At 41.5% G+C, this 27,428-nt stretch overlaps 1 protein-coding gene across 8 annotated transcripts in view; it reads left to right on the forward strand.

The window, feature by feature from the left end:
* The window catches only part of elmo1 (engulfment and cell motility 1 (ced-12 homolog, C. elegans)), a 120,533-nt gene that overhangs the window by 76,188 nt on the left and 16,917 nt on the right, over nucleotides 1-27,428 (forward strand). For 7 of the 8 annotated variants that reach the window (XM_074613563.1, XM_074613566.1, XM_074613562.1 and 4 more), the window contains one exon: nucleotides 9,535-9,671. In XM_074613563.1, the coding sequence (XP_074469664.1) occupies nucleotides 9,535-9,671 (137 nt within the window). Of the gene's footprint in view, nucleotides 1-9,534; nucleotides 9,672-16,758; nucleotides 17,197-27,428 lie in introns of those variants that run through there. The other variant, XM_074613568.1, reaches the window with a different exon arrangement.

Raw genomic sequence — 27,428 nt, forward strand, 5'->3', positions numbered from 1 at the left:
TTTTCATCCTTATATAATCAAGGTTCTTCATATGCTTATTTTCTTCCCTGAAATGAAATACTTGGTGTAAATAAACTCGAAATAGATTTTTAAAAAAAATTCATACTTTGGACAAACAGTAATTTATTTTTTACAGCATTATATTATCTTGCATTTCAACTTGAACCAGTGACCTCATATTCCTGGCATCATTATATAATGATCATTGGTTTCAGGGTAGAGATGCTCGAATTGGAGTGTTTGACCCAAACATTATAAAACTGATTTACCATTTCACACTTCACAGATTCCAAACTCTAAAAGCCCTGAGACATTACATTTTATGGTGACATATTTGGCCCAGAATCTACCCTAACAGGATTAGCAATATGGGAATTAGCATGTAAGCTTAATAGTTTCCCTTCTGAACTCAAGTACTAATTATTTTTCTGGCCGAGGAAGCATCTCTTCGATTCCTCTCTTTGTGTTGAACCAGTGGATGTACTGTATACAGTATGTATTAAGAGAACTGGATACTCATATTCCAATATGGTCCATCCATCCATCTTCAACCGCTTATCCGGTGTCGGGTCGCGGGGGCAAAAGCTCCAATATGGTGCACCATTTATTTTAATAAAAGTTTCTCTCCAGGTGCAAACGCTTGTAGGGTCGTGTCTTAAACCTGGCACAAAGCAAATGTACTTTCTCCCATCTGTGTGCTGAGTTTGTTGGTCTTAAAGTGAGGTGTGGGTCAGGCACATTGTTGGCATATTGCTATCTTGAGGCAGCAGAAAGCGATTGTGTCATTGACAAACAAACACCTGGTCTAAAGTCAATGGTGCAGTATTTTTCTGCTATTTAAATGGTGCATTATTCAGATAGTTAGATGTGCTTACATACAGTAGGCGGGTTCACAACCATGGATGTATAAAGAGAACTGGATAAAGCGTTGGAGGCGGGGTCCTGTTCATTCCTATGAAAGTTGCTCAGTGGCGCATGATGCCAAAATGGCTCGACTTCCAAGTGGAAAAGTACCCGGATCTTGCGGCGATCTTCCGTATCCACTGGGCCCATGGAGCAGGCGCTGTAGCGTCACATGACTCGGTTACAGACGTCTCTTTCCCAATGTAAGTCTATGGGAAAAATACTTTTTGGGCCCAATGGCATCACGTAGCGGACACGGAAGTTGTAGTACTGTCGTTTTGCCACTACAAAAATTGGCATCAACGACCGATGCTTTTCCTGGGGGCTTGTTCACAACGCGCGTACACTCAGCTTGTTACATGCATAGGGATGTGCAGCAGTGCTCCTCCTCCTCAATTAAATAGGTTATCGTGCATTTGCTCATATGCACTCACAATATGCCATGGCAACATTATTTTAGCACCCCCGTCAATGGACAGCAACAAATAGTAAATGGAGTGCCCTCCTAACCAGTAAACAGAATATGAAACTCATCTATATAAGACAATTCTAGGGCTGTACCAAATAACTGGAAGCTTTGAAGCTTCATTCTCACCGTTGACATTCAAATTCTAAATCAACATTTGAATGCTTTGCAGCTCCTTCTTTTTTTTTTTTTGCGGTATTTCTGCACAGTTGCAGATGAAATTGAGGCTACACTAATATTATTATTATATGATTTGTAGAATTACATTCCATTGGTGGCTGCATAGGATTGTTTCCAACTAGTGTGATCCAAACTTTTCCAATAACTCCAGAGTGTTTTAAGTCCAAAAGTCCAAATTTACTGAAAAAAGATGGATTGTATCTTTTCTAAAATTCACAACATGTTTTTATCTAATGAAATATTTTGCTTCAATCCATATCTGTTTGCGTTTAGCCTTTCAAAATCAAAATTTTTACTGCGGTAAAAAACAACAACATTTAGATAGTAATGCGCCAGGTGCAGGCACATCTGGCTTTTAAAGGGAATGGGAGATGGCACTCTGGTTAAATTCATGTCTAAATGACTCATGACTAAATACAACCCCTTTGCCCCTTACACCTTACTTTGCAGCTAGATTATGCACCGTTTTATTTGCAAAAGTGGAGTTGGACACGTCCTAAATGCATTTGCGCCGTGCACTTACGACCATGCGCTATGTAAGGAATAATGTACAGCGAGCCGGTCATTGTTGTGAAAGAAACCCCGACAGGGCAATGCCCGACGCCAAGCAGATGGGTCTCTCATCGCCTGCTTACTGTACATTATCACACTTATTACACGGCTACTTACTTAAGAAATCAATAATTTGACACAAAAACGGTCCAACAGAGTCCGACATCAGAATTGCGTCCATAGCAATGGTCTACATAGCAATGGTCTGCTATGAAGAAATAACAGAACGCCGTGATTAACCAATCAGAATTGAGTATTCAACAACGCAGGATTCCCTTGCTGACTCAGGAATGTTTTTGACACGTAACAAAAATCGTATTTCTTTTCTTATGAATGATTGAGCATGGAAAAAAGTATTTCTGGGCCTGAGAGTATAACGCGACCTGAAATTTTAGTTTTAGCTATTATGACAAAATTGCTCAGCATTGTTCCTGTGGACATGTTAAAGTGTACGGTGCTCTTACCCACTCTGAGTATGACATAAGTTCAAAATCATAAATCGATGAAAGTGAACTACTTAACAGATTTTTCCCATTTAGAGCAGCACAGTCAGTGGAAATGACAGTAAATAGGTTGGTTTGCTTTGATAAATGGCTTTACTACAAGCTTATTTTAACCTGGGATAAGCCTCATATGCATTACCGGTATCTGTGGTGTTGTTTGCTGTAGCATGAGAAGTACACAGTCAGCCTGCGAAGTCATCTAGCCGGCTGTGGTTTGCATCTCTGTGTACCTGCTGCCTTGGCATCCTGCACACACGCAAACAGTGACTGGACCGGAAAGATGGTGCTGACGCTGCTTGCTGGACACACACACACACACTCCCCTTGTCACAGTTGGACATCAGAGCATGCTGGTATTGTAATTAGAGTGAGGATGACACTTTTCACTGTGTATTCATCATGTGGCATAGCTGCAAGGTGACTCTGGGGGTTGTTTCGCTTATTTTGTGCACACTCATGGACACAAACAAATACACACTGGACCTTGACAGATGTCAGGGTGGCATTCAGCCCTCACGTCTCTCTCTCTCTTCTTTTCACACAATAGACACACACACAGACACACAGCTGCACACACGTACACTTTTAACTCACACGCTTAGTCACCTCTCTCTTCTCCAGGACGCATCTGTGCGGTGGCCAGTTGAGTAATTAGTTCTCAGTTGACGTCACAGAGCCCTCCCGTTGAATGGACTTTGATAAGAGCGTGACAGGCGACAGCTGTCCCACACTCAGTCACGCTTGCATTCACATACACACAAACCGAGTCACTTCAGGGAGATGACCGTGACCCCTGACCTCAGCCCAGCCACACGCATCCCAGGAGATGGATGGATGGAACCGACTTGAAACTCCTCTCTGCCCACAAAGCTTATGACGCGTTCACATCACATCGTTGAGACCATAATCACGACCAACCGAGGCGGAAAAGCATCAGTTTTAATTCCGATTATCTCCCACTTGGTGAAAAGACTTAAAGGTAGAGTCAGTGATTTCTGGAGAAAGATTGTTGATATTGAACTTAACACCCCAACAAATATCCCCGTCCAGATTTACCATCCCTCTTGCTACCAATTGTCTTTCTCTTTATACATCCATGGCCTTTCCCCTGTCCTCTGCACGAGCATGAACGCATCTTGTTGCTGATTGGTTGGAATAATGTTGTGTGGCTTGGTCTGAGACACTTTGTTACAGAACCACAGTATGAATGAACACCAGATTGTTTTTTAGAGCACACACTGAACGGACAGCTAGTGGACCGTGAGGAGATATTTGCTGAATTTGACGAAATGTGTATTGGATTAGAATCGCTGACAAACTTGTTGTAACATGGCTACAAAGCTGCCATCACTGGCACATTACATCTACCTAAAATCCAATGTTAACACTAATACTAATACAATCGATTCAGCTAATTTAAAAGACAAATTGTTTGTATCTGGCTTCGCTTGTCAATGAACTGTCAGCCTTGACTACAAGTCTAGCAAGGAGGGTAACCATCTGAGAAAAATGTGTGAATATTCATTTGTGTGAAAGCAGCATTGGTGTGGACAAGAGATTCTGGTGCTGACTGTTGTGTGCAAACTTCCAGTGTGTTTGGTTTTGCTTAACTTAAAAGTTGATTACTAAAATTCCTGTCTTCCAAACAGGTTTCTTGACCCTTGAGCTAATTCAAATACTATTTCTGAACACTTTGTCTGCTCAAAAGAGTGAGAGAGAGTGAGGAAAAAATAGTCAAAAACAACTAAAAGGCCTTTCAGATTTCACCATGGTTACGTGTCCTTGAGCAAAACATATACATATGTCCTGGGCAAAGTTATGTAGTAGTTCTTGCACTATCTCAGAGTAGTGTAGTAGCGAATAGATTTTTGTTATCTATTAAGTGTGAACAACAAAGGCACACAGTTGTACCACCAAATAGTATCTATTTGTCATCATTTTGTAGTGACACATGGTCACAAAGTCTTGCACGGTAACCATAAAGAAATTCCATATGGGCATATGGTCCGGCATAACCTAAACTGGTCATCACAGTGTCCTGTTACCTACTTTATGGGTGGTACAGGCACTGAACATCTGGTTGTGCAGATGGATGAAAAGCATACCGTACAAAGAAAACTCATTACGGCCCATTTTCCATCCATCCAAATGGTCTGCTGTGGCCCCATATGCTCGGCCAAAAAGAGTCATAAATTGTGACTTAAATTGAGAGAGAGTTCATAACTACCCTGCCGTTTCGCGGCGTGTCATCCAGCTACAAGCAGAGTGCAGTGTGTATGTGTGTGTGTGTGTGTGTGTGTGCGCGTGTCCCTGGCTGTGTGACTCATCCATCGAGAAGTGTCAGACTCCTCAGGCACTTGATGCGTCCAGTCGCCCACCCCATCTCCATGACCATGTTAGCCTGCCTGTAGGAGAGAAGGCTGTTCCTCAGTGGAAGGAAGGAAGGTATAGGAAGGTAGAGAGGTTTTACGTAACCCAATTAAGAGTCCAGTCAGTTCAGTGGTTCAGAAGTGCTTAGCCTCATGTTTCTTACCTGTTTTAGAGACATGGGTCATGGCACGATGCAGTTTTCAATATCTATTATTGCATAGAAGAAGAGAATTTAAAGTAACAGCGGTAATGGAAAAAGACCAGTAGAAAGTGCTGGTAGAATGCAGCTAAACTAAAGGAAGAAAAGTGCTCCGCTCTCTCTGGTCACCTCTCAATCAGTGATGTTACAGTAGTAGTTTTCCATCAACTAAAGACAAAATACCATGGTTACGTCCAAAATTTCATTCTAACATGCTATTTAGTACATTAAAACAGTATGTGAGATTTTTTAGTATGTCCGAAACCAATAGTAAACAAATGGCATACTATAAAATATTACAGTATGCAACGCTGGACTCTACGGCAGCATAAATGTCCCACAATGCAATGCGGTAGTGATGACAACATTCATAACAGACGTTGACGGACAGCTGTGTAATATCAGTAACGCTTCAATTTTAGTGTATATAAGATTACCCTTTGCTAGGAATAGTATATATTTTAAATGAATTCAGACTTCTCAAAATTCGTAGTTTTGGTCACATGAGTTTGACACGAGTTACCATGGTTACATGTCTCCAACTGGCAAGGAGGCTCTCAGGAAGTGATGAGGTAAATTACTGCTCAGTGTGTTCGAAAAGATACATACTGCTGTTTATTCACACAAAAGTATGTTGATCGATAGCACACATATTGGGTTTGCAGTGTAGTATGCAATTTCGGACGCAATCCTACTTTACGCTTTGTCAGAAATCCCTTTCTGATTCACTCATTTAGTGCTCCTTACATGATAGACAATCACTAGTTTACTTTATAGTGACCAGTAAATTGATATTTCAATGGTGTGTAATGAAAAGAAATGGATATAGCTCATGGCGTCCCTGCTACCGACAGAATATTCTGAATATGTTTCTTCTATATTTTGAGTGACAAGTCTCATCTCTTTGTCCCCCTATAGAAAGACATTGTCATAAGGTAACTTCACTCATCAATACTCGTTGTTATGAAGACAGAAATGACGGTTTGTGTTATTGAAAGAGGTTTCCTAATGGTTCCCTGTTACGACCAGACATACACATACACACACAGGATGACTGTGGCCAGCCTCAGATTAAGGTCGTGTGCAGCCAAACGATTTGGGGCAAGACTAGCGAGGAGCTGTGTTCCTTTTTTTCGTCAGTACAGCCAATCCAGCTACTAAGTCTCATCAGTCAGTGTCATGGGTGGCGGAGTATTTTAGTGTATAGCAGATGTTTTTATTACATCATCAGAATAATGCTGAAGCATTGCTTTGGGAAAAACAACAACAACAACAAAAAAACAAGGCTAGTAAGGCTTAAAGCAATAGTTGCCTAATCACAGTAACATGATTTTGCACTCACACAGTGCCATCCCCATTCAGGCGGACCATTTTAAGTGCATTTGTGCAGCGGTGAGAATGATTCAGACCTGACATTTCAGCAAGCTGGAAAACAGCTGAAATGATGAAAACGGAAGTATTAAATTGTTTTTTTTCCCTCCCATGTGGACTATTCTTCTGCAAAAACTATACATTCAAACAGCTGGTAATTCTTAAAGGATCAATGAGTGCAGTCTGTATTGGGATAGTGTTGTTTTCCTCTGCATTGAATTTGAAATGGAACAGCAACTACAGTATGAGGTTAAATTGCGTGTGTTTGCGTCCACATTTAATGAACCAATGAAATCGTAGCCCTTTTGATACATACCCCAAGGGTAAATAATTTAATGTCTACAAGTCTTTGATTTTTTTTTCTCCCATAGATACAAGTATTACACCACCGTACTGTTGCGTTTTCATCTCAGGAGTCTGCTAAAATGCAGAGCATCTGCGCCCAGATTTCCCCCCTCTTAAATTATTTCCTCAGCGTGGATGAATTATGTTTGTTTGATGAAATATTCAGTGATCCACACTCTGTAACCATTTGGGTGAGTTTGAAATGAGAGTATTACAATGCAGAACACTGTTTGTGGACTATTTTGAGCATCAACACGCTATAATGTTGTTGTTTTTTGCCTCATCGCTGTGCTGCTTCAGGTCCTGCTGAGCCCCGCGAGAGGTAATAAAACTGTCTGCGACTCAGCATGCCTCGCAAAACCTGAGGATGGAGGAATTTCTGCAGAGCCACATGAGACTGCTCACTGTCTGAATCCCCCCAAATAAGCCTTGACATGTAATTCCCCTCACCTTGCCACCTCAGGGCTCTGTTGGTCCTATCAATAAACAGCCCATTTAGCTCAGAGGTCACTCCAAACTTCAACCTTTCTAAACAACTTTTACCAGTCGGCCTAAAGGATATATGACTTTTTTTTAAATTCACCCTTTCTTTTTCATCTTTTCCTGTTGTCCACAGGGGCAATACACTGTTGACTAAGCAGCCAGTCAGCATCTGTTTTGGCTCGCCTCCATTAGTTTCCTGATTGACTACCGGCACCGGTAGCACATCCCCCCGGATTTCTCCACCTCGCCCTCCCCTTAATCTCCCATCCATCGCTCCAAATCAAGGCTCAGGTCGCTGTGCCCGTGGCCTGTGGGCATCACTCATTATACTGTGAAGTTTCAATTGCTGCCTGACCCCTTCCATCCAATTTCATGGCTGCTCGTGGTGGACTGGTGCCCCTGCTGCTCTTCTCTGAAACTCTTTAAATGAACCAACCTTTGGCTCAAGGCCCGCCACTCATCTCAGCAAGACGACGACAGGGAGATGAATTTACTACAAATGAATGTCAAGCCTTGTTATTCTACCTCTTGGTTAATATGGTTTGGGCACTCAAGAGCCCCGGCTTTCCCTCTTCCCTCCCATTCCTATTTCAAACACACTCCGACACAAATAGCGGGGATTGAAGCGCTTCAGTGCATTGCTAATAAAGAAAATAAACCTCCTCTAGGTTTAGAAAATGAAAAATCTCAACCAAATCCGGTTGGAACCGTGTTTGCTGGTCACAATTTGTCTCCAAGGAGTATTTTGTGAGCTAAATTTTCAATAACATACGCTTTGTTGGGGGACTGTATCTCATTCTCAGTGGCTGTTTCTTTGAAACAAATTATAAACACATCAACTTCCTGCCATGTCTGTAACGCAGACTCAGATTATCTCTCATGAGCAGTCTGTCACATCTCATATTACTCTGGACTCTTATCTTCTGGAAGATGCTGTATTATGAATATGAAGCTAGCGTGCACAAGCATGATGATTTATTCTTTGAAGCTAAAGTGTCAGAATGATCACGTGTGATCATTACACATTTGTCCCTTTTAAGTGTAATGCAGAACCTTTCAGCAGCAGTCATTTGATGATTTTTCTAGCTAAGTGTGTGGGCTTCTCGGCCGTGTTGTTGTGCATTAGTCAGGCTTTCAGGTGCAGGCTGGGGGCCACATTCCTTCAGGCCCAATTGCATATTTATAAATTGAAGGCCACCATATGGCATGAGTCGCTCAATGGAGGAGAGAGATAAAAAGTTAATTGACTTTTGCTGGCCAACTGGCTGTTCTTTTATCTCTGTGTCGTTGTATGTGGACATGTAGTGGATGTGAGTCAGGATCAGGCTTAATGTGGATTAGATATATTGAGCTCTGATTAAGGGTGCAGTGGTAACATATGAATATACAAAATCCAGACTATGGTCAGATGAGTCAGGGATACAGTTTGTGTATTAAAGAACAGCTTGACATCTTTGGGGAAAAAAGCTTTTTCGCTCTCTTGCCGAGAGTCAGATGGGAAGATTGATGCCAGTCTCGTGTTACACTGTCCCTCAAGTATCAACAGTATAGATCATCATTAACAAGGTCCATTTTCTGAGCATTTGCATCGCGAATAAAGGCATCAACCAATACTGTTGTGCGGAACGGGTTGAGTTGCTCCTATATTTATGAGGCTCCATAGTCCAGGGCGGGACAGCAAACTTCATTACTCCTTTCAGCCTCTTACCTTTCACATTAAAAGTTAATGTAAAGGCCTTTTAAAGTGGTGCTTTTGTGTGAGTCGTTGTGGAGAAGAGAGTTTTACAGATCTGTCGATTAAATCAACTAATTGATTACTCAACAAAATCGTATAAGTGTTACTTGAGTACGAATTTCTTTGGTCGAGGACAGCCCTACTAAATACCAATAAGTACTGGTTTAACCTAATAATTATAGAATGAATACTAGGTAATTATTGCACCCATTAGAGCATTATTTAGGGCAGTAACTACAAGTGATTACAGTTGCATTTATTGTTGTTGTTAAACAGTTTAACAGTTGTTAAATGCAAAGTGATTTGTTTTGTGTTCATTAAATTAAGTGTCACCATAAAATGGATTGCTGTCACTCACTGGTATTGGCTTTCATTTAAACTGCTGCTGTACTGTAGGTGACAACTCTTTTCTCTCTTGTGTCCACAGCCAGTGAAAACTGCCACGACTTCCACCCCATGTTCTTCACCCACGATCGCTCCTTCGAGGAGTTCTTCTGCATCTGCATCCAGCTGCTCAACAAAACCTGGAAGGAGATGAGAGCCACGAGTGAAGACTTCAACAAGGTACACTGCATGTGTGTGCGTGGGATGGGAGGTGGAGATGAATAAGAAACATCACTGTGCCCCATTTCCATACTGACTATAACTAGGTTCTGAGTTTGTAGTGCATTCACACTGGAAAAGTGACAAAACTAAGTTCACTTGATGCCGGTCTGCATACTAAGTTTGTTTGATTTTTGAGTGTGTTGTTGATGGCCTCCTCTCAGCTGGAAGAAGTTAAAACACATTGTAGACACAGACGAGACAGCTCCAGGAACATTTTTTAATAAGTTTCCAAATTTGAAATTGGCAGTAGCGTTTCCCAGTTTGATCCATGGCAGTTGTATTTTTATAATTTCCTGTCGATTTGGGACACAGCTCCTGTCTTTGACTAATTAAAAAACATTAAAAGAACTGAACACAGGCAGATGCAACATCATAAGAAATCACAGCATGAATTATTTTGTGCATCCAAGATCTGCTGTTACAAAATAACTTGTTTTTTATTTGTTTATTCACCAGTGACCATACAGATAAACACTCTTACATACAGATAAGCAGATAAAGTGTACAAAGTCTTATCAAACAAAAACAGTTTACATTTGTTTTGATAGTTTGGACACTTTCCTAATATGGGCTTCAAACGTGAGTTGACAATCCAAAATGACGCCTAATAGACATGGCATGTAACTAAGAACATTTACTCAAGGACTGTACTTAGGTACACTTTTGATATACTTCACTTGAGCATTTCCATGTTATGATACTTTCTACGTCACTACATGTCAGATGTAAATATTGTACTTTTTACTCCACCACATTTACTTGAAACTTATTGTTACTAGTTCATTTTTAAATTATCAGATTACATGATATGATGCATTAATATACTGCTAATCTACCCAGTAGTATACAAAGTATCAAAGGTTGCCTCCACATTAACGAACTACAACATTAAAGAGCTCTTATGAGTATTTGTTAATGATAAAAACAGAACCGAATTTAAGACTTTAACTTTAAATGTAGTAATTTTAGTAGGGCTGTCAAAGTTAATGCGATAATGTGTTAACGCAAATTTGTTTTAACGCCGCTAATATTTTAACATGTTCACACAATGGATGTTTCTAAGGTTGTAGCAGGCCAGGTTTTAAAGCTAGAGTGAAAATACTGGTATCATATGAAACTAGAAAAACTAAGGAATCGATTGGTATCAACCATGTCGTACTAGCTTGTCGAGAAGGAGGTTAAATAACGTGTACCGACGAGTCTCCCCTTTACAGACATGCCCACTTTATGATAATCACATGCAGTTTGAGGCAAGTCATAGTCAAGTCAGCACACTGACACACTGACAGCTGTTGTTGCCTGTTGGGCTGCAGTTTGCCATGTTATGATTTGAGCATGTTTTTTATGCTAAATGCAGTACCTGTGAAGGTTTCTGGACAATATTTGTCATTATTTTGTGTTGTTAATTGATTTCCAATAATACATTTAAACATACATTTGCATAAAGCAAGCACATTTTCCCACACCCATGTTGATAAGAGTGTTAAATACTTGACAAATCTCCCTTTAAGGTACATTTTGAACAGATAAAAAACTTGCAATTAATCATGGACAATCATGCGATTAATCCTGATTAAATATTTTAATCGATTGACAGCCCTAATTTTTAAGCTATGGTATTTCTACTTTTACATAAGTAAAAAATCTGAGCACTTCTTCCACCACTGCTAATAGATTATAACACCAAGAACAAAACAGTGGCACAGTAGGATTTGTGCCATGCTTCATTGACTTTCTGTTATAGACACTGGCAGGAGACACAGTCACACAGCTCAGTCTTAATCACTACAGTATTAATCATATCTCAAATTCTGTTAGTTATTAGAAACGGCATTGCCAAGAGTCACGTTCAAATAGCAGGCCTGGTTACGGTTCATAGACATGGAAATGTTTTTTTCCTGTTTGCACAGATGAGCATGCTTTAGGCGTTTCCTTTTTAAGGGCGCAGATTCAGAGCGGGAGCTGCATACACATCTCGGGGGCTTGTTAGAATTTGAATTTTTCCTACATTGTTGTTTTTTTTCCTCTCTGATATGAAACATTAGCCGCCTCTATTGGCTGAGTCACTGATTAAGCTACTTCATCATCATTTGGAGCTCATTGGAGTCTGGATGAAGATGAAAAACTTCCTGTAAGCTGGCTAATGTTGAGTCGGCTCACACAGGAAATATATGTGTGTGTGCGCTGCCAGACGGTGATAGTAATGAGGTATTTATGACAGATATTGTATGTTGTGCATTCAATTGGGCATCAGATGTAGCAGTCAGCAGATGCCGTATCCCTTTTCCCTGATTTGTCAAACAAATGATGATTATATTATGGTATCAAATACCAGACTGGCGCAAGCTACAAGCCACCCCGTGGTCCGAATCCTTTGCTCATATTTACTGGCTTTGATCAGCATTGAAATGGTGAGCCGCTCCTCACCTCCACATTTGCTCCGCAGGTCCAATATGTCACACTACTGTAAATGGACGCATATTTGTTCTACATGAAAGTGACACTGTAATTGCTTATTCATCCTCCAGCATCCCCGGAATGAAATTTCAAGAGTTTGCTCATCTTATTTTTGTTTGTGAATGGAGTGATGCTGGAGTTGCATCATCCTCCGTTATTTCACTATGAGTAAAGATGATGGAAGACAGCAGTGTGGGTTTCATAAGCCAGTCTGTTATTACAAACAGGAGTTAGCGCTCGGATGCAAGATTGTGAATAAAGTCCGGCTCAACTTTCACAAAGGAGATAACTGAGTGATTGTGAAATGTGTTGTTGTTGTTGTTGTTTTGAGACTTGGTACATCATTTTGATCTACTGCTGAGGCTACAAATGGAGAATCATAACATATTGTAGTCGAGATGAGAAACAGAAAGACGTAGTCATCCTCTGTAGCTGTTGTTGAATCCACCTACAGTCTATTGAAGTCCTCACCACCATCTGTGTTTCTACTTTTTGCCACTCACTAAAAAAAGCTTTTAGTAGTGGAATCACTTCTGAGCATGATTTTATTTTCGGTTTAATGAATTCAGAGATGGAAAAAAAGAAAATGTTCAGCAGTAGGGGTGTAAGATAATATCTGAAAAATCGAATATCGCGATATTATGTTTTGTGATACTATATTGATTCTCAAAAACACTATCGATTTTTAATTGATAATTTACATGCAAAGTTTAACTAAAGTCAATACTTTATTTCATTAGCAAAGATATGCGCCCTCTCAGTTTGTGTGCCCTCTCAAAGTAGTGCTATGATGTTGGAGGGACTGTGATAAATGCAAATGCAGATCCCACTGTTCTAATTGCATAAAAAAGTCAACTTTTTTTACTCCGATTTTATGCAGATGATGGTGCGTTCTTTATACAATGACAGTTTTCATAAAAAAATTCACAATATATTGCCTTACTCGCAGAATCACATTATATTGAATCATAACCCCCGTATCATGATACGTTTCGTACCACCAGATTCTTGCCAATACACAGCCCTCTTCAGCACTGTGACACAAGATAATTTGTCACATCTGTTTCTCTGATGATCTAAATGTTGTCAAATGATGAACTGAAACGTTATTTATTTAATGATAGATGTGCCAAGAATGATGGAGCCATCTCTAATAGACTTGGAATGACTACCACATCTCATGTTCAGCTGTATTTCTAGTTCATCTTTGGGGAGAATTCAACACACGTACCGAACACACACCTCCCCGAGCAAGCGATCCTATTATCCACTCCCATCCTTCACACCCCTCTCTTGAAGGCGAGAGTCGGTTTCGATTGAGTTGGGATAGATGATGCTTCCCTTCCCTCTTCCCTCTCCCCTCTTCCCTCCCAAACCTCATCTTTCATCACTCTGCACCTTGGGAGTTTGAAATTCAGCAGCAGCTTGTCGGTGGTAAGACTGTTTGGTCTCGAGGGCTTCCTACCAGCTAAATGGTGCGTGCGGGAGCTCTGCGCTTCCAGCCTCTAACGCTGAGTGTCTCAGTTTGTATCCGCTCTGAACTTAGAAACACTCTGGAGACATCAGCCCCTCTGATGATGTCTGAAAGTTGTCATTTTGTACCCAATTCTGTCAACAAGAAGCTGAGTTGTTTATCTGTAACTGAAACAGTCACTGACTGCACATTTCATAAAACAAAATGTCTAAAAGATGGAGAGGAAGGAAGATGTCTCAAAAAAGCACACTGGGAAAGCTCATTGCAAATCCCACTAAATCCTGAGCATTAGCTTGAGCAAATAAAAATGACAAAATATTAGTGACGGGGAAAGAAGAGGAAATTAGTTTAAAGTTAAAGTGTTTTATGGGGTCGGTAAAGTGAGTAATTAAATGAGAGGATAAAGGAAAATTACAAAAATCAACATTTAAAGTCACAGTGAAACAGCAGTTATAGCATCTTTAGCCTCCCTTCTGTGATGTCCCTGTTAAACTGAATATGTGGGGTATAATTACGAGTGGGATTTGATCAAATCCTTAAGATTTGATTGTACAAAATTAGGTATTAAAGATCCAGTGTGTAGGATCTGGCGTTATCTAGCAGTGAGGTGAGAAGATTGCAACCAACTGAAGCCTCGCTCATGTGCAAAGTGTGTTGGAGAAATGCGAATGGCCGTCTCTAGAGCCATTTGGAGCAGAGCCAGTGCGGAGAGTGTGTGTGTGTGTGTGTGTGTGTACATGGGAAGTGAGTGGTGAAGCAAGAGAGGAAGCCGTGGCGACGGGAGCGAGTAACGTTATTGACTCCGGCCCAAGCAGGAAAAGTTTTGTCTGCTCGGGGCTACTGTTGAAACATGACGGTGCAGCATGGTGGACTCCGTGGAGAGGACCCGCTCCCTATGTAGATATAAACGACTCATTCTAAGCTAACAAAAACCCAACGAATCTTTTCAGGTGATTACACACTAAAACATACTTATTAATATTATATTCCATTTCTGCCAATAGATCCCCCTAATTGTTACAGACTGTTCCTTTAAATTGTAATAGTAGTAAATTAGAGCACAACCACACTCTCTGAAATGTACTGTAAACAACGTTTTTGCCAACTGAAATCCAAACACTTACTGTACCTCTGACACATGAGTTTTAGCTAGTTTAGCAACTTTGATAGGATAAATACACACCCCAAAGTTCAAGACATCAAAAGTATTAAAACATTTTACAGGAAAAGTTAGATGGATTTTGTTATGAAAATAATTGATATATATTTGGCAAAAAACAAAAGATTACCAGGTCTCTCTTGAGAATGAGACAACGTGTCTCAGTTAGATTACCTGTATAAATAAAGGTAAAGGTTTTTCACTGTGTCGAGGGGATAGGAATAAGAAAGATAGAAATAACTATTTTGGATAAATAAAAGATAAATGGAATGTAAAAATCAAATAAAACTTGAACAGATGAAACAATGACTTTCCACAAAGGTTAGAACACTTACGGACGTTTAGATGAATAATGTCAAAGATAATACTGATTTGTATTAACAGTAAGTGCTGACTCGCCTACTACAGTAATGATGGATGGTGGAGGCATAACTGTGATAGTAATACTGTCCATCCCACTTCCGCTGATTTGAAGCACAGTTATTGTCCTTTTAACTGCAACCAATTGGTCATTTAAACTGGACTATTGAACTTTGTAGCTGAGCTCCTCGTCTTAGGCAATCAGTCATGTAATTTGTTATTGGTGTCTTTTTTATGGTGTCTTGATGAAGAATGAGTCTTAAGTAGCCATTACTCATCAGTAGGAAATAATAGTCACAATGATATGCGTAAATATGCCTTGGAGTTTGCATGGTAAGCAACAATCTGACAGATTTGTGTTGTCTGTGTTGTAAAAGGACTAGTCTACAAATGTAAATGCAATGCCACATCCAATTTCTCATGGACACACAGTATATGAGGATACAGTATATCCTCTCTGGGGTGTGTGGAAGGATAATAAGCTTCGTAATCCTGAGGGCGTCCACTTCAAAACACGGTTAGTTGCACGGCTAGATTTCCCTGCAGCTCCCACAGTCGCTGCCAGACGCTGACGGCACTGAGCTTTCTGAGGTGTGGAATACTAAAACACCTCGTTTGGGGGTTTTATCGATATTTGGATGCGCGCGACGCTGTGGCCTGCGAGTGTGTGAGCATTTCTTAGACGCTGAAGGCTCTCTCAGCCGCTGGCTCTTCATGGCTGACTGAGCATCTGCCCTGCACACAAAGACATGAACACACATACACGGGCTCTTACATGAATCTATGCTCATTAAAGACAAAGGAACATACAGGCTTAAATGAAGCTTAAAAACACTATGGCACTGAAGCCCCCCCTCATCTCACACACACACACACACACACACACACACACACACACACACACACACACCATGGTAGAGCCACTATACATTTTGACTTGTTTGGTTTAGTAAGTGGTTATAGAGAACAAGAGGTGTGTGTGTGTGTGTGTGTGTGTGTGTGTGAGTGTGTGTTTAATGGAGGCAAGTCTGACGCTCCCAGGGCACAGCTCTGACCGTCAAGCAACCGTTTCCCCTGTTTCCATAGCAACCGCTGTCCAATTACCGCTGCTGCGCTGCACTACTCTGGCTCTGTTTCGGTAGGATGGAGCCACTTCCACGCTGCATGTGTACACGCCTGTGTTTATATGTGCTTGTGTGCGTCTATCAGAGATTCTTTCTTGTACGGCTGCCTGTCGTCTCTTCATCCCCAAACGTCTCTGCTGAGAGCTTCTCCTCCTCCACCTCCCCAACAGAGGAGAAAAAAAGCCTCCATCTCTCTCTGCTCTGGAGAAAAAAAAGAATCCCTCGCTGATGTAGCGGCTTGCAGCCACTCACGATACCCCTCCTCCTTCTTCTCCTCCTCTTCTCTCATCCCTCCCTCCCTCCCTCCCTCCCCCTCCGTCTAAACCTCCCCCCCTCACTCATGCACACACTTATCATGTGATCCACTTGCTGCACCACCATTGGCGTCTCTGATCGTGGCGTGTGTCCAATCAGGGCATAAGCCCGGAGATCAACATAAGCGAAGCAGAGCAGCCTGGCTGATGCTCTTAGAGTCACAGAGGGAGGGAGGAAGGCAGATAGAGAGGCATACAGAAATATCATAGTAGAGGGGACAGTTAAAGAAGAAACAGGGAGAGTTTGTTGTTATTTTTTTTTTATTATTATTTAAAGGGAATATGCTAAAAGAGAGAATCAAACAGGAAACCTGAAGGAACAAATAGCCAAGAAAGGAAAAGGCAAAAGGAGGAGGTGCACAAGCTGTGTTGACAGACGAGTCTTCCCTTATTGTGGCTATAACGCTAAAGCTAACTGTCCACAATCAGCTAGACCGCTCCTCCAAGGAGCCATCTGCTTCCTCCATCCATCCATCCTTCCATCAATCCCTGTCTCCCGTCGGGCGCTAGAAAACTCCTTCTCTGGCAAAAGCACAAGGATTCACCGGTCACTGTGGAGAGTATCGCACCACACTTGGAAACATGGAGGTGACATGTAAGTACCAAGAAATGAGAAAAGAGAGAGTGTTTTTTAATTAGCAATGGATGGATGGAGCAAGGGGAGGTGGTAGTAAAAGGAGGAAGAGGGACTGTTTGTGTTGTTGCCTGGCTGCGGAGGAGGAGGAAGAGGGGAGGGAGGAGGATGGAGAGGGGAAGAAAAGGCAGGGATGGAGAAGATGGGACAGGGGGCAGAGCGGAAGAGAAAGAGGAGGGACAGATTTGGCTGTGTAGACTCAGTGAGGCGTAAGCAGGTTCAAGGACCAAGATCACAGCCTTTTCGTTAACACACACACACATTCAGTCACACATATAATCTGCAAGATTACAATTTCACCCTCCCCAATGCACACCCACATCTGCATGCATGCATACACACCTACCCCCCATCACTCCAGGCATCATCTGTATTCCAGTGTACAGTGTGTGCGTGTGTGCGTGTGTGCGTGTGGTGGGGGGTTGGGCTTTGTTGTTGTGAATGGGATTACTCCACACCACCAACACCCACCGTTTGTCACCAGAGGAATTCAATGCCACTACTACTGATCTCCTCCACTCCTCACTGTCTCTCTCAGCCTTGGATGAGCTTCAACCAGTGTTTTAGCCAGAGGGGTTTGACACCGGATTAGAGTGGGGTCAGTCCCCGACTGTAGAGCCGGAGTCTGTGAAATATTGCCAGAGCCTGATTTTGTTTTGTTTTGGACAGTACACAGTACAATTGTATCTACTCACTGTGCTTTTAAACCTGGCTTTGTACAGAGGAACTATGCACTACTCTTGGCTGAGTAGTGCTAAATTGTTTAGTAGAATAATAAATCAGTCAATGAAAATGATATTCCAGCAATTTTGATAAGTGCTGAATCATTAGTCAGTCGTCAAGAAAAAAATGCATAGATGTGTTGCTTTTCTCTGCATTGCATTCAATTTACAATAATATGAAATAGTTTGAAAATGATAACTTGGGCTTTGGAAATTGTGATCATTTTTCACTATTTTCTGACATTTTATAAAAAAAAATAACTGATTCATCTAGTAAAAGAAATGACAGATTAAAGGAATAGTTCAACGTTTTGGAGAAAGTTAGATGAGAAGTTTCATGCCACTCTCATATATGTTTATTCAGTATGAAGCTACAGCTTGGAGAAGGGCTGCAACTAACCATTATTTTCACTGTTGATTAAACTGTTGATTATTTTCTTGATTAATCGATTAGTTGTTTGGTTTATAAAATGTCAGAAAATGGTGAAAAATATCAATCAGTGTTTCCCAAAGCCCAAGATGACGTCCTCAAATGTCTTGTTTTGTCCACAACTCAAAGATATTCAGTTTACTGTCATAGAGGAGTAAAGAAACCAGAAAATATTCATATTTAAGAAGCTGGAATCAGAGAATTTTGACTTTTTCTTACAAAGGAAAATACTCAAACAGATTAATCTATTATCAAAATACTTTGTGATTAATTTAATAGTTGACAACTAATCGATAAATCGTTGCAGCTCTAACTCGGAGACAGTTTAGCATAAAGACCGGAATTGGAGAAACAACTAGTCTGGTTCTGTCTAAAAGTAAAAAGAAAATCCACGTCCCAGCAATAAACCACGCACACATGAAGCAAAGCCTTTTTATTTCGTTGGTGTTTGACATATCTGCTCTGGCTTGAGGTGATACAGAGGGGAGTAGATAATCTGCTTTGTTCAGCCATGTTGAAGACTGACCTGTCCCATGTGGGATTATTCACATGGCAATCCTCAAAAGCCTCAGCAGCAGCAGCAGCAGCAGCAGACTCCCTCTCATCAACCATCACCTCACTTTGTGTTTGGCTACTATTAATGAAAATGACTTTATTTTGACCGCAAATCAATTAAGGGCACCTAATGCAAATCAATGCAAATGATTTCTTGCTCTGCTCTTTAGCAACGGGACAGTTCCTTCACTTTGCCAGAAGGTTAACATTGTACGCATACATGATTAATGAAGTGGGTGTGTCCGGTCAGAAGTGATGTGACAATGATAATGTGAGTGCAGGTGCCAAAGGTTTTTGGGCGGATGCCATGTTTGGATTCCAAGAAGCAGCTCGGGACAGTTGGCGAAAGCGCTGCACTCGCTGCCATACGCCAACAACTGTGACTGCTGCTGCTTTGCATGAAGCGGCACATCTATGACTCCTATCAGGACACAGTAAACCAGCCCCTCCCCCACTCCTCTCCTCTCCTGCAATGAGACCCGCTGTTTCCTTATTCCATACTGGTTTTATTTACCTCTCTCTTTCCTTTCCTCTATCCCTTTATAGCTCTTTCTTTTTTCTCTTTCTCTCCCTCCTGTGGTCTCTCTCCCTCTCTTCCTCCTCCTCATTCTTGTCTCTCGACCCCCCTCCACCTCTATTGTTGAATTCAGACAGGCTATTTATATCTTTCTGCCTGGCTGCCTCACCTCCCACTCCCTTAACAAGGTTTGCTTTATTGTTTTTGCACGTGTGCGTATGCGCACTCGGACAGTGCGTGGATGTGTGTTCGTACATGCGTCGCAACAAATTGGTGCGTTTGAGTCCTTGTAGGGGTGTGTGTGTGGTTTTATGAGTTTGTTGTTGTATGCAAGTGTGTAGCAAGAGCAGAGTGTGAATGCTGAGCTTTGTGTCTACGCAGGGACTCGTTTTTCTTCTGTGCGTTAGTTTTTCATGTTTGTTTTGTGCGTGTGCCTAAAGGGGGGGTGTCTCTGATCTCAAGCAGCGTTGGCCCACTCACACTCAGAACGCAGAAGCTAAGCTCACTAATCAGACCAGAGAGATCATCATCCATTAGCATCAAACCAGCAGAGCTACATGAGCAGAGATGCTGATGATACTGTCGTCCCATCTTCACAGCAGCTCACTGGAAATCAGAAGGGAAAAGACAAGTAAACTCAAGTTTTCCTGTCTTTTGATTTAGTTATTCATCTACCTATTCATTTATTTACATCTGTTTGTTTATTGATAAGTGAGTGTGCAAGATTCTCCTTGCAGACAATGAAAAGTCTCCACAGAGGCTCTAGTGTGTGGGTGTGTCCTGTCGTGGATACGTGCTGGAATATGGCTGCTGTAGGCCTCATCATCAGTATCTCCTGATAATCCAGTTTTGATGCATCACTGATTGAATCTGGGGTTTAATTTGAAGCATCTATCGGTGTGAGGGTGATGGCGCATGTAAGGAAGATACACTCAGTAGTTTTCTGTCTGAAGCCACACTCTCGCATAAATTAAATCACTCTCTTTGAGTCTTGCCTCAGTGCTTCAGTCCAAACACGCGAAAGCGAGAGGTATTGTGCAGAATGAATAGCAGCACATAATTATACAAAGCAGCTAACTAGCACCATGACTGAATCCCGTTGGACATAAAAATCAGCTAATGTGCTGCAAAACCTGGTGGAAAATCTGCATAGTGTCTAGTGGTGGGAATCACCAGAGGCCCTAGGATACAATATTATCACAATACGTAAGTCACAATATGATCTCATTTGCAATTTTGCGATGTGCTGAGTGTGGCGATAAGATATATTGTGATATATTGCGATTTATTACCTTTTTTCAACTGCAAATTATGCAGTTTGTCAACATCTGTTTTATGTAATAAGATACAGTTTTCACTCTGTTTATCTCAGAGTGTTCATGCACATATGTTGAGGTCAGAGGTCAAGGGGACCCCTTTGAAAATGGCCATGCCAGTTTTTCCTCGCCAAAGTTTTGCGGAACTTTGGAGCATTGTTTTCTACTTCTTCTTTCTACTTTGGAGCTAGGTTTTCCAGTTTCATATGATACCAGAATCTTCACTCTAGTTGTAAGATTGAGCCCGCTACAACCTCTGAAAGACAGCATAGTTTATATAATAAAAGATCGATACTTGACGTCCTTCGGTTTGAACAATGCCACGCAAAATATCGCGATACTATGCTGTATAGATTTTTCCCCCTACCCCTAGTAGTGTCCACTGCTACAGTACAGTGTGGCTTGTGTAGCTCTCTCCATAACCAAAAATGGCCTTGTTCTTTGCAATGTCAAACGTTTGGTGTGAAAGCCCTGTAATTGGCCTGAATGGGTGTTCTTTGCATTATTCATGGAGATCTTGACCGACTTCAGTTTTTTTGGATAACTTCAATCGGATCAAAAAAGGTATTAAAACTGATTTTTCGGATAAAATTTCTACTCGGCTATAAGTGCATTAACTCGTTGATAGGAATCGTCCCTGAAGGGAGTTATTATATGAAATATAATGAAATAATACCTGTTTTGATGTCCTTGAATGGATGTTTAATCACAACCAATTTACTCATCCCCTCTGGGACAATTAATGCAGATCGCTCATATTTCCTGCAACAGCCGTGTCATAATAAAACACTCATTAATGCAAAGCTGCGCACAAGCCAAGGTCAGCACTTGGCTTTCATCAGCGTTTCTTGACTCACAGTAAGTGGCGATTTCCCAGGCGACTTTGCTCTCCAGTCATCCATATGGGCCGTACTGCACCTCACATGGAGCCCGTTGTTGGAAAGAAAAGCTCCTCTGACAGTTTGTCTGGGCGTGCAGCGCTAGCACTCTAAATATGGCATCAGCAGCTAGCAGCAACAGCCGGCGTCGACCCTGCATCACTCATGCAGAAGGAAGAAAAAGGATTGATGGGGGGGAAGTCTCCAGATGTGTTAGGTATATTGGGAATTTACATGGAATTGTCACTAGTATTTTTGTTTTGTCCGTGTTGGTGCTTGATCATACTGTAAGAGCATTTAAGAGAGGGAACGAATTAGTATGTGTGCAGTCTAAGTGTGTACGTTGAGAGTGTGCCTACAATACAGTATGTTCTGTTCCTTGTGGTGCAGTAATGCTGTCAAACTTGTCCCTAAGGCACTCACTAAGAGAGAAAAGAGCTGCTTTTCACTGCGCTTTAAAGTTACATTTACCCCCACCCTTACCACTCTATTTTATTTTATTGAAATACCCAGATACAGTGACTCCTTACGTTCCAGCTATGGGGGGTGGATACATAATTGAAATTCTAATGGATGAAAGTAGTGCCTTTCCACTTAGTTGCTCTCAGAAGACTTAACATAGAGCTGTGACGGGGTTGTCGGGAGAGTCTAACAAGAAAAGATGAATATACTAAATATAATCTAGGAATCTGTCTGCAGCATTCACTTCTAGTTCTTCACTCTCTATGAAATGGCACTCTGGCTGTCTCTAGTTTGGCATTTCATACATCAAGCAGTGTAAAGGTGCCACCACATAAATGTCAGAGATATAGAAACAAAGATTGAGCATTATGCTGTGAAAGGTCTTTACTAGGGTTGCAACTAACCATTGTTTTCATCATTGATTCATCATTTTGTCTATAAAATGAAATAAACTAATGAAAAATGCCCAGTATATATTTTTCCCAGTGCCCATGGTGATGCTTCAAATTACTTACCTTGTTCAGCAAACAGTCCCAAACCCAAATATATTCACTTAACAATTATACACCAATAGAGTGGTGCAGGGATGAGTATTTTTGTAGGTCAAACCAGAAAACTAATGGAATCTTTCCATTGGATTTTGGATTATTGCAAAAAATAAGCTCTGTGGCATCAAACGTTTATCATACTTACATATTTTCAGCAAGATAATCTCCACAAATGAACACCACTTTGATGATTTTTGAATCGTAAAGAAGTAAAAAGCTAACGTTAGGCTATAAGCAAACTACACCGAGGTCGCATGAGAGCGAGTATACATAACGAGGTGGACGAGTCGGCGTGATGATGATTAACGTCCCCTCTGTAGTCTCATTTAGCCAGTTGTTCGCAACCGCCTTTTTTAAGACATACTGTATGAAAGCTTCAAAATTCACGAGTGGTGTATTTACTGACGTATTTTATACCGTAGAACAAAACGTTAAAATCAGGAATCTAACTAAAAACCCATTCAAAAGACCCGTTGACTTTGAGAGGAGGGAACCGGAAGTGCTAAACTGCTAACTCATTTCTGGGTGTTAGGGCTCAATCCTGCAGCACTCTATGATGGTCGGCATGGGACGATATGAAAATGTCATGTCACGATTATTCTGGCCAAAGCGATTCACGGTATTATCCCAATAATCATCAAAATAAGCTTAAAACTCTTAAAATTGCACTAAAACATCACTTTACCTTACATTTAGATCATCACAGACGACTCACATCTCTTTTTAGTTAACATCCTTTTTAGTGAAAAACAAATAACTATTTTAATTAATGTAATCATAAATAAAACATAAGTTAAAAAATAGCAACATCGTGTAAGTCTGTTCTTTATTACATGATAATTCCTGTATTTTTTTTAACTCTAAGGCTCTATTTTTCACACTGCGAGACGGCTTCTTCAAGTCATTTTTGACGATATTGCTGATAAATCCTATATCGTCATTATGCATGTATAGCTAAGATTCTAAAGCAATGCTGATAGGCAGCAAACAGTTGTTGTCAACAGTATTTTACTGCTGTTCATGCTGCCCGTTATGTGACCCATATTCATTTTGTCACATTTGACAATCTCCATCCTGCCATCCAAATGGAGATAAAGGTCGTCCCATGTCGTCACCTTCATGTCGTCTAAAATCTCTCTGTAACCATTATAACTATGACACGCAGAGCAGAATGGACTGTAGTTTCAGATCAACTCTTTGTAGCCCGAGTGGGAAGCCTCTGAAGCACTCCACTGTGTTGTGACCAAAGCGAAGCCGCAGCGTGTGTGCTGTCTAACGCCTGTCAGACGGAGATCTGTGTTCGGTTGTGCCTCCCCAAAACGTCCTCTCACACAAACCTCGCGGGTGACGGAGAGCAAAAACCAACACAGTTGGCATTGTTGGCATAGATTAGTGTCACTAACATTTCATAAACAGAAACCAGAAGTAAACTATATCTGTTGCTTACACAGTGAGTGGACAAACGAGGCTCGTCTTAAAAATGTCAATACTTGATTTGATCCAGCGTAGACTGCACTCTGGTAGCTATACTCTTTAAGTTTGTTATTAGAGCCATGAATCTTCAACCCTAGCTTGTCATATTTTCAGTCCTGTCAGCTTCCAAAACACATTTTTTCATCTTTATTCAATGCATTTTTATCAGCTTCTAAATTGAATACAACCCGTAGCAACACTCCTCTCTCTGTACAGCATGATAAGAGACGGGCGCCCTTTCATGTTCATCTCGCATTGTTTTATTTTTAATGACATCATGATCAACTTTGAAGCAGATCATTATTAATTGAACATGGAACATGGTGGCAGGGAGGAGACATGTAATTACCATTTCAATAACAGGGGAATTGATTCCCTGTATTCTCTTTTTCTGTTGCTTATTATTAATTAAAAACTGGCACTCTGACAGATGTGAACATGTGTGTGCTCTTACATGTGTGTGAGTGCGTCCTTTTGTAAGTATACATGTTTTGTCTACTTTAAATGCAGAAACACACCTCACCGACGCTCCCATTATCACCATGTGAGATAGGCTTTTTGATTGCTTTCAGGGAGTATCAGCAAAGTCATTATTCTGCGATTACCGCCTTATTTGCCCACCAAAGTGCCTCTCCAGCACAACTTCCAAATTTCCCCACCACCCGGGCTTGAGTGGCGGGTGAGCATTTGACTGACAGCTGGTAAATGATGTCATTAGCATCCCTTTTAGGTAAATGGAGCAGGGACGACAGTCGATTGGTCGGAGAGGGAGGGCGGTAATTTGTTACGGCTGATGCGTTGTCGATGATGGATGGCGGGGCGACTCCGGGAACGAGGAACTGCCCAACTGTCCTGTTTGAGGAGAGACTGAGAGGAAGAGAGGGTGGGAGGAGTGTGGCAGACGAGTCTGTGTGGCCAGCTCATTACGTGTACTAGGTGGCTCATAGGACGGTGTTTAATTACTTTTGCTGACACTTGCTCTGCGGTCTAACTCCCCTTCGAAAGAGCTACAAGAAAGAATGATGGTCCATTGTCTGGAGGAGATTAGGGAGTGTGAGAGGGAATGTAGAGAAATAAAGATGGACAAGATAGAAGAGATACATCTTGGATCAACTGACAGTGAACAATTAGATCATCCAAAGTGCAGCTAAGATGACTGCAGTACCAAAAGAGACTGAGCTCAGCCTGCAAAGTTTGTTCCATAGCTGACGTCATCTCACCTCCACCAAGGTGCTCTCTGAGCAATCAGCGGATGAAAAAGAAGGATGAACATAAAATATTCACCATGCCCCTCCGCCCTGTTGTGAAAGGACCATGTGTTCGTATTAAATGTGATGAATATTCGTGGCGTTAATTAGCATGAGTGCAGCCACATGGGCCAGCAGAATTGTTTTCCTGCCGGAGACATGACTGCAAACAAGGCATATTAATGAACGTTCCCCAGGGACGGCTCAGCTGAAACACCAGGGCTGGATGGCAGTCGGTCTCCAGAGAGCAGGATGAGGTTGGGAAGCAAGCTGCAGGTGACAACGAGATCTGCGTTAAATCTCCTTAAATACAAACAAATAGACGTTTCCTGCTGTTTTTATGATTTCAGGGGATAATTTTAGTGCTTTGGGGTTCTGCAAATGGTTATGAAAGCTCACTCGTGTCCTTCTTGGGGGGAAAGTGTTTCTGCTAGACACACTGACAGACCGTTTGTAATCTTAATGGGAAAATAAATTAATTTAAAGCTTAATTATCAAGATTATAGGAGTGTGTATGTGTGTGAGAATGTATTTATGATGGGCAACTCTGTGAAGTTGTGATTAAAAGTAGTGGACAGGAGTGATGAATCTCTGGTAGCATGATTACAAGCTGTGGCTTCATCCATTCGTCGGCTCATTTTTCAGCTCAAACGGCAGCAGGAGGAGGGAGGGGAGGCTGAAAGGCCGGTCCTGGAGGTTGTAAATCTGCTGTTAGCTGGACACCTGTTTCTCCCCATGACAATATGGCATACATATTACAGGGAGAATACAGAAAACAGCCTTCTGTGGAGATGACATCCAGCCGTTTCAGCTGAGGGACAGGAATGGACAGCTGTCTTTATGGATGGATAGACCAATGGGTGAATGGGAAGGGACAGACAGACATGAATAACAAATCTAAATTTATCTCAGCTCAGAGTCTCTGCACGGAGTCACCTAGAACAAGTCTTGACCGATGAGGAGGGAAAGTGTCGACCCTCGCCCTCTAGTGGCTGGTCAGTCTTCTGTGACCATTGCACAATGGTTTCCAAATAATTTTATGAGGTAAATATTCTGCACACAGGGCAAAGAGCAGAGCCTCTCAAGATCATGATCTCAACTGTTGTCTGCCTCTTTCAGAAGGGGATTTGAAGGATGTACTTGTGCTGAGTCACTGATGTTCTGCATCAACTTCAATGCCAGTTAGGTTTGGATCATCAAAAAGACATGTGCACAGATGTGGGTCTGTCTCTGAGCTTTGCGGATAAATCACGTGTTACGCAGGGTCAAAATCTAGACAATGCAAGTGATTCTTGAGAATACTGATTCTGATGGTTTGTCGTCTCTGGGCTAATTTCAGAGCACAGCTGGTGCCAAAGAGCCACATGCTTGCTTCTCTAAATGAGTCTCCATTTGACCCAACCGTCCTCTTTTCTGTTGCTGTTGTCATGTGTGTGTTTTATTTTTTCCAAGGTTAATTTGTTGCCCATTTGTTAGAAAATATACTGTGATTACCGCCTCCGAACATATTTGCATTCCAAAAGATAATCCCTGGATTAAATTGTGTAATCAGTGAGAAAATTACTTTTTTTTAAAGATTTTTTTTGTGGTGGGAGCAGTTACCTTCAGGGCTTATCAGATATAGAATTAGAAAACGGTTAATACCTTTTTGTGGCGCTCTCGCTGTACAGCACTAGCGTCTCAAAAGGGGACTTTGAGCCCAGACCACTTGGTAATGCATCTTTTAAATGCCGAACGCGATGCCGATTCAAGAGGATTATCCTCGATCGCCTTTGTTGGGTTTTTGGTGCCGGGTGGAGGTTTATGCTGTTCATATTTCATTTTTGGCAGCTCAAATCGTCTATTTTGGCTTAGTCTGACTAGTGAGAGTTCAGAGGTTAGCAAGTTGATGAGTAATCGCCTTGCAAGCGCAAACAGCGAGAACAATATTACATAAGACTGTTTGGGATCTTGGCTCACTGGGTTTTTTGGCATGGTTGTTAAGGTCGAGGAGCCCAGATGAAACGGAATAGTACAGAACACACCAGTTATAAGGAAAGTCCAAA

The sequence above is a fragment of the Sebastes fasciatus genome, chromosome 17 (assembly GCF_043250625.1).
Source record: "Sebastes fasciatus isolate fSebFas1 chromosome 17, fSebFas1.pri, whole genome shotgun sequence".
Lineage (NCBI taxonomy): Eukaryota > Metazoa > Chordata > Actinopteri > Perciformes > Sebastidae > Sebastes > Sebastes fasciatus.